The 12,323-nt window shown below is 33.2% G+C and overlaps 1 protein-coding gene across 1 annotated transcript; it reads right to left on the bottom strand.

The window, feature by feature from the left end:
• Window positions 1-437: 437 nt before the first annotated feature.
• Window positions 438-11,723, bottom strand: LOC114270005 (glyoxylate/hydroxypyruvate reductase HPR3). Its single transcript, XM_028211390.2, has 2 exons — window positions 11,110-11,723; window positions 438-1,159 (listed from the first exon to the last, which is right to left on the bottom strand). The coding sequence occupies exons 1-2, from the start codon at window positions 11,569-11,571 to the stop codon at window positions 635-637; spliced, it is 987 nt and encodes a 328-aa protein (XP_028067191.2). The 5' UTR covers window positions 11,572-11,723; the 3' UTR covers window positions 438-634.
• Between the last annotated feature and the right edge of the window lie 600 nt (window positions 11,724-12,323).

Genomic DNA, 12,323 nt, shown 5'->3' with positions numbered 1-12,323 from the left:
TCATTCGGACAAATTCGAACTAAACAAATTCAGTGAATGGATCATTAATCTTGTCTTTATTAGCTATATATCCCAAATAGGGCTATATATATATATATATATATATTTTATAAATATAACATATATTAAAGCGGTTGGTTTCAATTTAGGTTAAGTTTGATGCACGAGATGCTTGAGAGGATTGAATATATGAAAATAGAATTACCCATTTAGCTTCTCGCAAGTTCAAATTTGAACTTAAGAGAGCTTAAGAGATCCAACTTCACTAGATTATATCTTGAAATATATATATTTCGGAATTCTCAAATAATCTACGAAGGCTGAGTATTTTAAAATAAAAATACCAAAACTACACAAAAACACTAGAAATTGATGTTAGAAGATCCTTGGTCTTCAAACTTGGCCAACGCAGAAGGTAACACAATAATCAAAGAAAATACCCAAATTAAACTTCTGAATTCAATTTAGCAATTGAACCCCAACATTAGCTCCTTTGGTTTAATTATAACTTCACAAGAGTATGTGGATGCTCAACATCAGTTGATCTTATAGCAATAATGCCTTTATTGACAAATCTCAAATGTGTCACATTATGTTTAAAAAAAAAAAAAAAAAAAAAAACAGATAATCACTTTCATTCAAGCTCAATTTGCGACGGCAAAGGTTTATTCGCAAAGAAAGCCTCTATGTTGGCTATGACTACCTCTTGCAGTGCTACAAATGCTTCTGGGGTTGCAACAGCCCTGTGTGGTGACAAAACAACGTTGTCCAACTCGAACAGTTCTCTCGGCACCTCAGGTTCTTCCTCGTACACATCAAGACCCGCTCCTCCAATGTCGCCCTTCACCAAAAACCGCACCAGTTCCTTTTCATCGATGAGGGCCCCACGACCAACATTAATAATGACGCCTTCCTTTCCCAGTGCGGTCATGACATCCTTGTTGATCATGTGGTGGGTTTCGTTTGTCAATGCACAACAAAGAATTAGAGCATCACTATTTGTTGCCAGGTCCATGACATTTTCGTAGTGAGGAAATGAAACGTTTGGCTTCTTCCTCCTCGAGTTGTAGGCAATGATGCAGCCGAAGGGCTCTAGCCTTTTGGCAATCATGGATCCAATACTTCCTAGCCCAATGATCCCAACCCGTTTTCCACCTAACTGAAATAACCACCATGTCTGATTGTCAGTAATGTTCACCAAGCTAAACAACAACTACAAGCAATACATAATTTAACAACTACAAGATTGACAGTAACCAGAACAACAACTACGACTGGAGCAAAAATTACCACTGGAAAAAGAAAGAATAAAAAATTCATAGGGGTTTTGTCATGCATCTTTAAAAATGGCAAATAGAAGACATTTTCAGAAGTGAAGAAATCAAACAGTGTGAATATCAGAACTTAAAATTGTAATTAACTTGAGAAACATTCCGGTACTCTGCCAACCCATGTGAAGCAAAACCATAATATAATAGTTTTCGTATTTGCACAATTGTGCCCGTAATTTGTCAATGGCTAGATCAAGAGACAAGCTATCATGTTGCATTCTAAAACTTAGAAGACCCTTCAAGATATTCACTCCACCTCAGAAATTCCATTCTATAATCTAAAAACACGCAAATTCATCTGCTTTGTTCTTTTATTTTTTTTATTTTTTAATGAATATGATGAATACAAAAAATCTGGTTAAAACCAATTCACTGAGCATATATGTGAAGGCACCCTCGGAGACTTTTATGTTGAGCCCCCAAATTCACTTGCCCCTTGAAGCATCATTTCTAGTTCAATGTTGTCCAAGAAAAGAGTTGGAAAAGGGAAGTGTAGCAATCATCTGAACAACTACATTAACGTAACAAGTCCACTGTAATGTCTTGATCATGATGCATCAAGATGAAGGACGCCAAAACAACCTAAATCCATCAGGTTTAAATCACTCCAACAGAAAAATATAGGAAGAACTACAGGTGGGAGAAGGGAAAAATAATTACAAACACATGGGGTGCAGTGCAAATGCTCCATGTGTTAATAATTTTTTTTCACTTCTCCCACCTACGTGTAATTCTCCCAAAAATATATTCTAATAGCATAACATGTGCCTCTAGAAATCTATTGAATAATCGATGAATGAGTGTGACAGACACTAAAACCACACCATTTGGCCGATGCTTATGTCCTAATTGTTAGTATATGGACTAAATTTTTTTAATAGGGGTTAAGGTTTCGATTCCCCCCTTCCCAACCTTTCATATACCCAAAAAAATTAAAAATTAAATATTTGAATGCCAATTTTGTTGCCAAAGTAATAATCTGTTTTACATAAACAATATACAATTGGTTATCCATTACAAAAACGTTTACCAACAAGAGCCAAACTGAAAGGTAATGGACCCAATTAAAATACACTGTTAAGTACAGCAATTGGGACTCAATAGAAGAGGGCTCGCTTCCGGAATTAAGGTTTTTTTTTGTTTTTAATTAATTACATAACTAGGTATATTTTAAACTTTATTCACAAACCACTGAAAAGTGTATTTAGCAAAAACATTTTCAAAGAAGCACGTTTGATAAACACATTTTTAAGTACTTTTGCTAGAATTGATAAACATGCCTATAAGCAGTTTCACATTAACAGATTTTTCCAAAGTTGAGAATAAAATTCGAAACAATAATTATACTAACACAAAATATGGAAAACAGAATTTTTTGCAAAAAGCATGTTGTTTTGTTTTCGCTTTTTATATTTTGATTCTTTTATTTTTTTTACTTATCTGTTGAAATAAGGCACATTAGCTTCTGTGAACAGTTTGTGTCCTCTTAGAGCATCTCCAATGGTTGAACACATTTTTCACCAAATTTTGAGTAAAAAAAAGCCAATTTTCTCATTCTGATACCAACAGTTCCAACCGTTCACTGTAGCGTGCATCAAACAAAGAGGTTCGTCCGGGAGTTGACCGGCCGATCGACCGGTAAGAGCAAATTTGACGTTTTTGCCTTCATTTTTGTTGCTTGAAAAAAATGCTAAGGTGGTCGACCCCGTAGTGTAAATTTTCACAAATTTCTACTTTAAAGAGGTCATCTGGTTAGACATCCGGCCGAACATCCGGTGGGTCCAGCTCAACGGCTATGCACAGTGAATTGGTGAAAGGGACAAGCCGTTCTCAGTTTTGTTGGAACAATCTTCTGTGTAAATAAAATAACTTAAAAAAATTCAAACAAAATAAAATAAAACTTAAAGAATTTATTTTGTTGAACCGAATCAATAATTTAAAGACCAAGTCGAGTGTGTGACACTCTGTCCTTAAGACAGATTCGCCCCGCTACGGTGCTTACGGTTATGTGGCGTCTATCTCCCAGGATACAATGATCTTCACAAATTTGTAGTAGCACTTCAAACAAATTTGTTCGACGAACCAGAACCTTGTGTTCTATAACTCTCTGAAATTTTTTCTAAAATAATATGAAGAATAAAGGACGCAAGAGAGCAAAATGAAGGCAAGGAAAATGAATTTTCGGAATCAATCAAAGGTGGAATGGGGCTGCCTTTAAATAGGCTTTGTTGGCACCTATTCAATTTGAATAGAAAATGTATGAAGAAGGGACATAACCCTTCCTCTAAAACAAAAAGACACCATGAAAGATTACACCCTTTCATTCAAAATGGACTCTATTTCAATTCACAACTACCTTCTTATAAATTTTCTAACAATCCTCCACATGAATGAAATTGACAGAGAGAAAATGCAACAACATAATGTAAATACAGAGAGTATAGAAATTGGAAATATTCTGCAAAGGATAGGTAGCTTTTGGCTTTGAACCTTCCCTTGTGAGACACTATCGGATTTACTAGCCAACCAGTGAACATGATGTCTTGAACTGATCAGTCGTTTGTGTAAACCAAGATAATAGAACTCACACAGTATATCCCTAAACACAGTTTAGCTCTCATTATTGTGTTCATTTTGGCCCTGAACAACCTGGTCTTTCATGAGTGCTCTAAAGAATTGTAGCCCTTCACAAATCTCATAGAACCGGCCCAGTTCACACTCACATAGGTGATTCTTATGAAGAGTATCCTGCTATACTCCACCAGGTTAACCTAGATATAAGAATCATTAAAAGTTTTACTTAACCTAAAACGCTGCAAACATCACTATTTCATCATAGAAATTGGTAGGAGTTAGAGTCCTCAGTGATCCTTCTAAGTCAACCACAACTCGGTTGTCCCTTTGAACCTAGATCTTGGGATCTCTAGTCAACTAGGTTGGGTTGCCGTTGTGGTAACTCTTATTTAATAGGCTTAAGTCCCATTCCCCTCGATGAATTCTCAACTAACTCTCTTGCTAACCTTTTGGTTAGTGAATCTACTATGTTGTCTTTAAACTTAACATATTCTATGGAAATAATTCCATTAGAGAGTCGTTGTCTTACGGTGTTATGTCGACGACAAATGTGTCGTGACTTACCGTTATACATATGACTCTGTGCTCTGCCTATAGCTGATTGACTATCACAATGTATGCATATAGCAGGCACCGGTTTTAACCATATTGGAATATCTTCAAGGAAATGGTGAAGCCATTCTCCCTCTTCCCCTACTTTGTCTAAAGCTATGAATTCAGATTCCATAATAGACCTAGCAATACAAGTCAGTTTGGAAGATTTCCAAAATACAGCCGCCCCACCAAGAGTAAAGACATACCCACTGGTGGACTTCGAGTCTCTAGTATCTGATATCCAATTTGCATCACAGTATCCTTCAAATACTGCTGGATATCTAGCATAATTTAGCCCAATGTTACGAATGAATCGGAGATATCTTAGAACCCTTATAATTGCTTTCCAGTGTTCTACTCCTGGATTACTCGTATATCTACTTAATTTACTTACTGCATAAGTTATATTTAGGCGAGTGCAGTTCATCAAGTACATTAAGTTTCCAATAATTTGCGCATACTCTAATTGAGAAATACTTTCCTGTACATTCTTAAAAAGGTACAAATTAACATCTACAGGTGTTCTAGCAAGATGATCATCATTTTTGCTAAATTTGTCAAGTATTTTCTCAATGTAATAAGATTGTGACAAAGCATATCTTTCTGATGTTTTGGTAATTTTCATACCAAGAATTACATCGGCAATGTCCATGTCCTTCATGTCAAAATGTTTATTCAACATTTCTTGATGATTTTAATCATATCATTATTACTACCTATGATGAGCATATCATCTACATAAAGACATACAATGACATAACCTTTGTCTGTATTTTTAATATAAACACATTTGTCACACTCATTAATTTTAAATCCATTTGACATCATTGCCTTGTCAAATTTCTCATGCCATTGCTTTGGCGCTTGTTTTAAACCATATAATGATTTAACCAATTTACACACTTTCTTTTCTTTTCCTGGAACAGAAAAATCTTCTAGTTGTTCCATGTAAATTTCTTTATTTAACTCACCATTTAAGAAAGCGGTTTTCACATCCATTTGATGAATTTCTAGATTGTATAGAGATGCAATAGCAATTAGCATTCTAATGGATGTTATTCTAGTAACCGGTGAGTATGTGTCAAAGTAATCAAGACCTTCTTTTTGTCTAAAACCTTTGACCACAAGTCTTGTCTTGTATTTGTCAATTGATCCATCCGCTTTCAATTTTCTTTTGAAAATTCACTTATATCCAAAAGGTTTACAACCTGGTGGCAAATCTACCAATTCCCAAGTGTGATTTTGCAAGATGAATTCAACTTCACTATTGACAGCTTCTTTCCATAAAGGAGCTTCAGGACTGGACATAGTCTCTTTAAAAGTTAAAGGCTCATTTTCTAGCAAAAATGTTAGGAAATCTGGACCAAAAGATTTTGAGGTTCTAGCACGTTTACTACGCCTAGGTTCATCTTCCTCATTTTGATCTAACTCTTATTCTTGATCATGTTTTTGATCCTGACTAGTAATAGTAACATGAGATCTTTTATGGTTACTAATCTCTTGTCTAGTCTTATTTGGAAATACATGTTCAAAGAAAGATGCATTCCGAGATTCAATAATAGTATTTACATACATTTTGGAATGTTCTGATTTATGTATCAAAAACTGATATGCACTATCATTCTTGGTATAACCAATGAAAAAGCAATTAATGGTCTTAGGACCTATCTTAGTCTTTTTAGAACTAGGAATAGCCACTTTAGCCAAACACCCCTACACTTTTAAGTATTTGTAGGATGGTACTCTTCCATGCCACAATTCATAAGGTGTTTGATTCATTTTCTTTCGGGATATTTTATTTAAAATATAATTAGTAGAAAGTATTGCTTCCCCCCCCCCCACAAGTTCTGAGGTAATCCAAAACTGATTAACATGGCATTCATCATTTCTTTTAAAGTCCTATTTTTCCTTTCAGCAATTCCATTTTGCTGAGGTGAGTAAGGAGCGGTGGTTTGATGAATTATTCCATATTCTTTACAAAATTCATTAAAAGGTGATTCATATTCACCACCTCTATCACTTCTAAGTTTCTTGATTTTCTTACCAAGTTGATTTTTAACTTCATTCTTATATTGAATGAAAGTTTACAAAGCTTCATCCTTGGTTCGAATTAAATAAACATAAAAGTGATAAAATACTTTTTCCCACATCTAGTTTGAATTGATTTAAAATCACAAATGTCACTATGAATTAATTCAAGTGGTTCCATACTTCTTTCAATTGAATGAAAAAGAGTTTTAGATAGTTTTGCCTCAACACAAATTTCACATTTATGATTTGAATCAATGTCAAATTTAGGTAAACATTCCATATTAATTAATCTACACAAATATCCACAATTAACATGTCCTAATCTACCATGCCATAAATTTGAAGACTCAAGCAAGTAAGAAGAAGATGTATTATTATTAATAACAGAAGGTACAACAGTCATTACATTCATTTTGAAAAGGCCATCAGACATGTAACATTTTCCTACATACATCCCGTTTTTGGTAAGTACAAACTTGTCACTTTCAAAAACTAGCCTAAACCCATTCTTACTCAACAAAGATCCGGAAACAAGATTCTTGTGAATGTCCGGTACATGCAACACATTGTTGAGAGTGAGTTCCTTTCCAGATGTCATTTTAAGTACAATCTTTCCTTGTCCTTCAACTTTTGAAGTTAAGGAGTTGTCCATAAAAAGTTGTTCACCATTGTCTACTGTAGAATAAGATGTGAACATCTTTTTGTCGGCACAGATATGGCGAGTAGCACCAGTGTCTACCCACCATTCTTTAGGATTTCTGACAAGATTTGCCTCGGAAACAACTGCAGAAAGATTTATGACATCTACGCCAGTAGAAATTTTATCAATTTCGGTCATTTTGGCTTTAGCGACCTTCTTACTTGATCTTCCTTTGCCTTTACGTTTGTAACAGCTATCTTTGGCCCGATATCTCTCTTTGTTACAAATGTAACACATGCCATTAAATTTGTATTTCTTAGTTTCCCCTCCTTTAGATAGCATTTTCTTCTGCCATCTTTTAAAAACAGTTCCTAAGAACTTCTCTGGTTTTTTACCATGATTCGCTAGCATAGTCCCAACATAAGGAGAGGTTGGCGTAATGGCAATCACCATACTAGTACTAGTTTGAACATTAGTTTGACTAGTTTTAGTAGCCATAAATTCTAAATTATAAAATAAAATTATAATTAGAATTTTATACTACACAGAAAATTTAAACCAAAAAACACAGAATTTTAAATTCTGTAAAAATAAAAGAAACAAGAATTGTAACTTTTATTTCCAATTAATTTGTAAATAAAATAAAATTTTATTTAAACAAATTAAACCAAAACTACAGAAATAAATTCTGTTAAAATAAAAGAAACAAAAACAAAATATAACTTTTATTTTCAATTAATTTGAAAATAAAATAAAATAAAATAAAATTTTATTTAACCAAATTAATTTCAAAACTACAGAAATAAATTCTGTTAAAATAAAAGAAACAAAACAAAATATAACTTTTATTTTCAGTTAATTTGGAAATAAAATAAAATGAAATTTTATTTAACCAAATTAATTCCACACAGAAAACTAATCCAAATTCACAGAATTAAATTATGTAAAAATAAAAGAAACAAAAATGTAACTTTTATTTTCCAATTAATTTGGAAATAAAATAAAATTTTATTTAACCAAATTAATTCTACACAGAAAATTAAATTTCTATAACACTTCAATAATTAAAATACTGGAACAGAATTTTCATTAATGAAAATCCAGAAAATAATTTTTAAAAAACCAAAACTTAATTTCTGAAAAAATTCCACAAAAATATATTCTGAATTATTAATGACACCAGTATCGTACTACTAGTTGTCAAAGAAAATAGACAGTATATTACTACTATCTGTCAAATAGCATATAATCACTATTTTTTTTTTCAACCAGAATATTATTTTGTAAATCTACAGAAAATAATTTTCTTAAACGAAGAAAGAGAAAAGGAAACAAATGAAAATTTCTGTAAACAGAATAAGGCGAATCTGTCTTAAGATTGTTGGAACAATCTTCTGTGTAAATAAAATAATTTAAACAAAATAAAATAAAACTTACAGAATTTATTTTGTTGAACCGAATCAATAATTTAAAGACCAAGTCGAGCGTGTGACACTCTGTCCTTAAGACAGATTCGCCCCGCTACGGTGCTTACGGTTATGTGGCGTCTATCTCCCAAGACACAATGATCTTCACAAATTTATAGTAACACTTCAAACAAATTTGTTCGACGAACCAGAACCTTGTATTCTATAACTCTCTGAAATTTTTCTTAAAATAATATGAAGAATAAAGGACGCAAGAGAGCAAAATGAAGGCAAGGAAAATGAATTTTCGAAATCAATCAAAATTGGAATGGGATTGCCTTTAAATAGGCTTTGTTGGCACCTATTCAATTTGAATAGAAAAGGTATGAAGAAGGGACATAACCCTTCCTCTAAAACAAAAAGACACCATGAAAGATTACACCATTTCATTCAAAATGGACTCTATTTCAATTTACAACTACCTCTTTATAAATTTTCCAACAAGTTTGGTGAAACGTTTGATATTTTCTCAATTTGATACTTTTTGGTGCAACCATTAGAGCACAAAAAGCACATTTTTTTTTATCAAATTTGAATTTGATGTTGGATTTGATGCACGGTTAGAGATAGCCTTAGTAGAACTACTCAATTTAAAATATACCTAATTATGTATTTACGTAAAACAAAAAAATTATTTTAATAAGGAAAATAAGTAATTGAAGAGCAATAAGAATCAACGATTATTTGGTGGTCCTCGACTATTAATCACAATATTTATTAAGTCATTTTTCAAAATTTAACAAAGAATATCTAAGATTTTATTATTTTAACTAATTAATAGCAAGTTAGAACAACATGTGGCATTGTCGCAGGAGCAAAGAAATAATTTATAACTACGAACTAAGCCTGTTAAATTAATGGATAAATTACACTATGACTTTTTATGTTTGGCAACTTTCTTACATTGTTTTTTTTTCTTTTTTTAACCCTTTATGTTTTAATTTTTTCTCAATTTGTTCTTAAAACTAATTTCGATTCAAAATTAGACAGCAAATATCATAACAATTATCATATAAGATAAAAAAATATATTATTATATTGGAATTGAACTTTATATCTAGAATATGAGTTATATATAATAAAATATTTTTATCCCACTTGACATTCAATATATTATTTTCTACCTAATTTTTAATAAAAATTAATTTTAAAAATAAATTTAAAAAATTTAAAATCAAAAGACCAAAAGTGGCCCAAACATAGGGTTGTTTTAAGAAAATAGTAAAAAGTTAACTTTTAAACTTTTTTTTGACTTTTTTTTTTTAAAAAAATGTGTAAAAAATATGAGAGATGATGTGATCCAAAATGATTTAAAAGCAGGAAGATGGCTTTTAACCATCTTTCCAAAGTAGCCCATAGTCGTCCTTCGACAATAGGCTTTTTTTAGTTGTTTTTTTTTTGACTTTTTGATTGTTTTAATCTGAGACTAAAAGTTTGTTTGGTTTGCCTTTTTTGATTTTTTTTTTTTTTATACTTTTATGAAAAAAAAGTAAAATAGTTATGGTTTAGATATAATATTTCATCTTATTAACTTATTTAGCTTACTTTATCTTTTGGGTCGTTTTGGGAACATTTTAAAAAAGCCAACTTTTTGGCTTTTTAATTTTTTTACACATAAAAAGTCACAAAAAAGCCAACTTTTTCAACACAAAAAATCACAAAAAAATCAAAAAGCTAACTTTTTATCAACTTTCCAAAACAATCGTTTTGTTTTGTGTAGCCAAAAAATTAAAGCCAAACAAACCCATAAAAAAGGGTCCAAAAATTAATCGTCAAAATCTAATTGAGGTCATCATCAGTATAGGAGTTGTCGGATTTGGTGTCAGTAAAGGTGTAATTTTGGTCCGACCCGGCCCATGTCGGGCCTTGCAAACTCCCACCAAAAATCAGGCCGGTCTGGGCCGGTTCACGAGTCAGAAAACTAAGCCCAGGCCCAAGGATATTCGGATTTTGGACGGGCCAGTGGGCCGGGCCGCTAAGCCTAGGCTCACGCTTTGGATGGGTTTGGGCTGGCCAAAATAATTTTTTAATTTTTTTAAAATTTTTTTATTAAAATTTTTTTATTTTTTATTAAAAATAACACTGGATCTCGGACGGGACGGGCCGGGCCTTAGGCCGGGCTTTTAAATGGGCCTTGAACGGGCGATGAATCGAGCTTGATTTCAAAATGGTAGCTCCGGGCCAAGCTCAATGTCTCAAGCTGGGTTTGGGTCCAAGCCTAAACGAGCTAAGATCACCTCAAGTCGCGGACGAGTTTTAGGCCGCTCAAGGTCACGGGCCATTTTACTTAGGTGTCAGTACAATCATTAACAATTATGTATGCATTGGATTCGGTCAGTAATATACACAAACAGCATACATGCATATGCATGGAAATTTAAAATAACCAAATCGATGAACGAGAAATTGAAATAAAAAAAAGCTCACAAGCAAGCAGAGCAGAAGAGGGAAAAAAGTAAAGGACGAAAATGACCTTGGAACCAAGAGGGTACTGTCCCTTTGCAGGCCACGACCCGGCACGAATGAACCGGTCGCCAGCGGAGACACGGCGGAGAACGTCGATGAGGAGAGCGACGGCGAAGTCAGCGGCGTCGGCGGAGAAGGCGTCGCCGGCGTTGGTGACAGTGATACCGCGGCGGCAGCAGGTGGCGAGGTCGACGTGGTCGAGGCCGGCACTGGAGCCGACGACGCACTGGACGGAGGGGAAGCGATCGAGAATGTCGGAGGTGAGAGGGGAGGGACCGAGGCAGAGGAGGAGGCGTACGGATGAGACCAGAGACTGGGTCTGTGGGGAGGAGAAGGAGGGGTCTAACGGGTCGAGGAGGCGGAATCGGGTTGGAAGCCATGATTTGAAGGAGAGTTCGAAAGGTGGGATTCGATGGATCAGAACCAGAGGAAGATTGTCTGGGGCGCTGCTTTGTGCTTCGGAAGCCATTGAAATGGTCCTTGAGAGACACAGAGAGAGAACCAGTGGAGTTAAAAAAGGTTTTATGATGTGACCACTTCGAATGTATAAGAGTATATGCCTGTGTGTTGCCGTCTGTTGCTGAAAATTTTTTGATTGGTTCGGAAAATCTTATACCGCACAAATCGCAATTATAATTATTTAATATAAATTTGTGAGTTTTATTTATTTTAACAATTATACCATTCAATTGTTTGGTTTGAATTTTTTTGATTAAGTTTTTTAAAAATTTAATTTTTTGATTTTCGTATTTTTTTGTTTTTAACGAATATTTTTAAAATTTTAAACATTTATTTTACTTTATAGATGCACTTTATATGGATGTATCTAAAAAGTAAAAAATTTGTGAAAAAATATTTTAAAAATTTAATAAATACATAAAAATATAAAAAATATACTGAATTCTCATATTTTTGATATTTAATAAATTTTTAAAAAGTTTTTTTCACAAATTTTTTATTTTTTAAATATATTTATGTTAGGTATATTTAAAAAAAATTATTTAAAATATTAAAAAAAATTAAAAAAAATATAAAAAATAAGAAAATAAATTTTTTTAAAAAATATTTTTAAAAAAACAAAACCAAACAAGTTGATTATAACACCATGCCATCATACTCACCAACCAATAACTTCTTTCTAGCTGCTGCTTGGCTTTGTTGGACGTCAGCACAAACATCATCATTGAAACTTCTCCCAGAGCAGTAAAACCCTAGGAAAAT

The sequence above is a fragment of the Camellia sinensis genome, chromosome 13, assembly GCF_055761805.1.
Source record: "Camellia sinensis isolate YWXY chromosome 13, ASM5576180v1, whole genome shotgun sequence".
NCBI lineage: Eukaryota > Viridiplantae > Streptophyta > Magnoliopsida > Ericales > Theaceae > Camellia > Camellia sinensis.
The sequence above is the reverse complement of the archived record's forward strand: the minus strand, read 5'-3'. Positions and strand labels throughout refer to the sequence as shown.

Bases quoted from the DNA above. Each gene is read 5' to 3' on its own strand.
- LOC114270005 (XM_028211390.2), bottom strand. From the start codon at position 11,571: ATGGCTTCCGAAGCACAAAGCAGCGCCCCAGACAATCTTCCTCTGGTT. The intron at 1,160-11,109 runs GTCATTTTCGTC...TGGTTATTTCAG, and splicing joins AGTACCCTCTTGGTTCCAAG to TTAGGTGGAAAACGGGTTGG.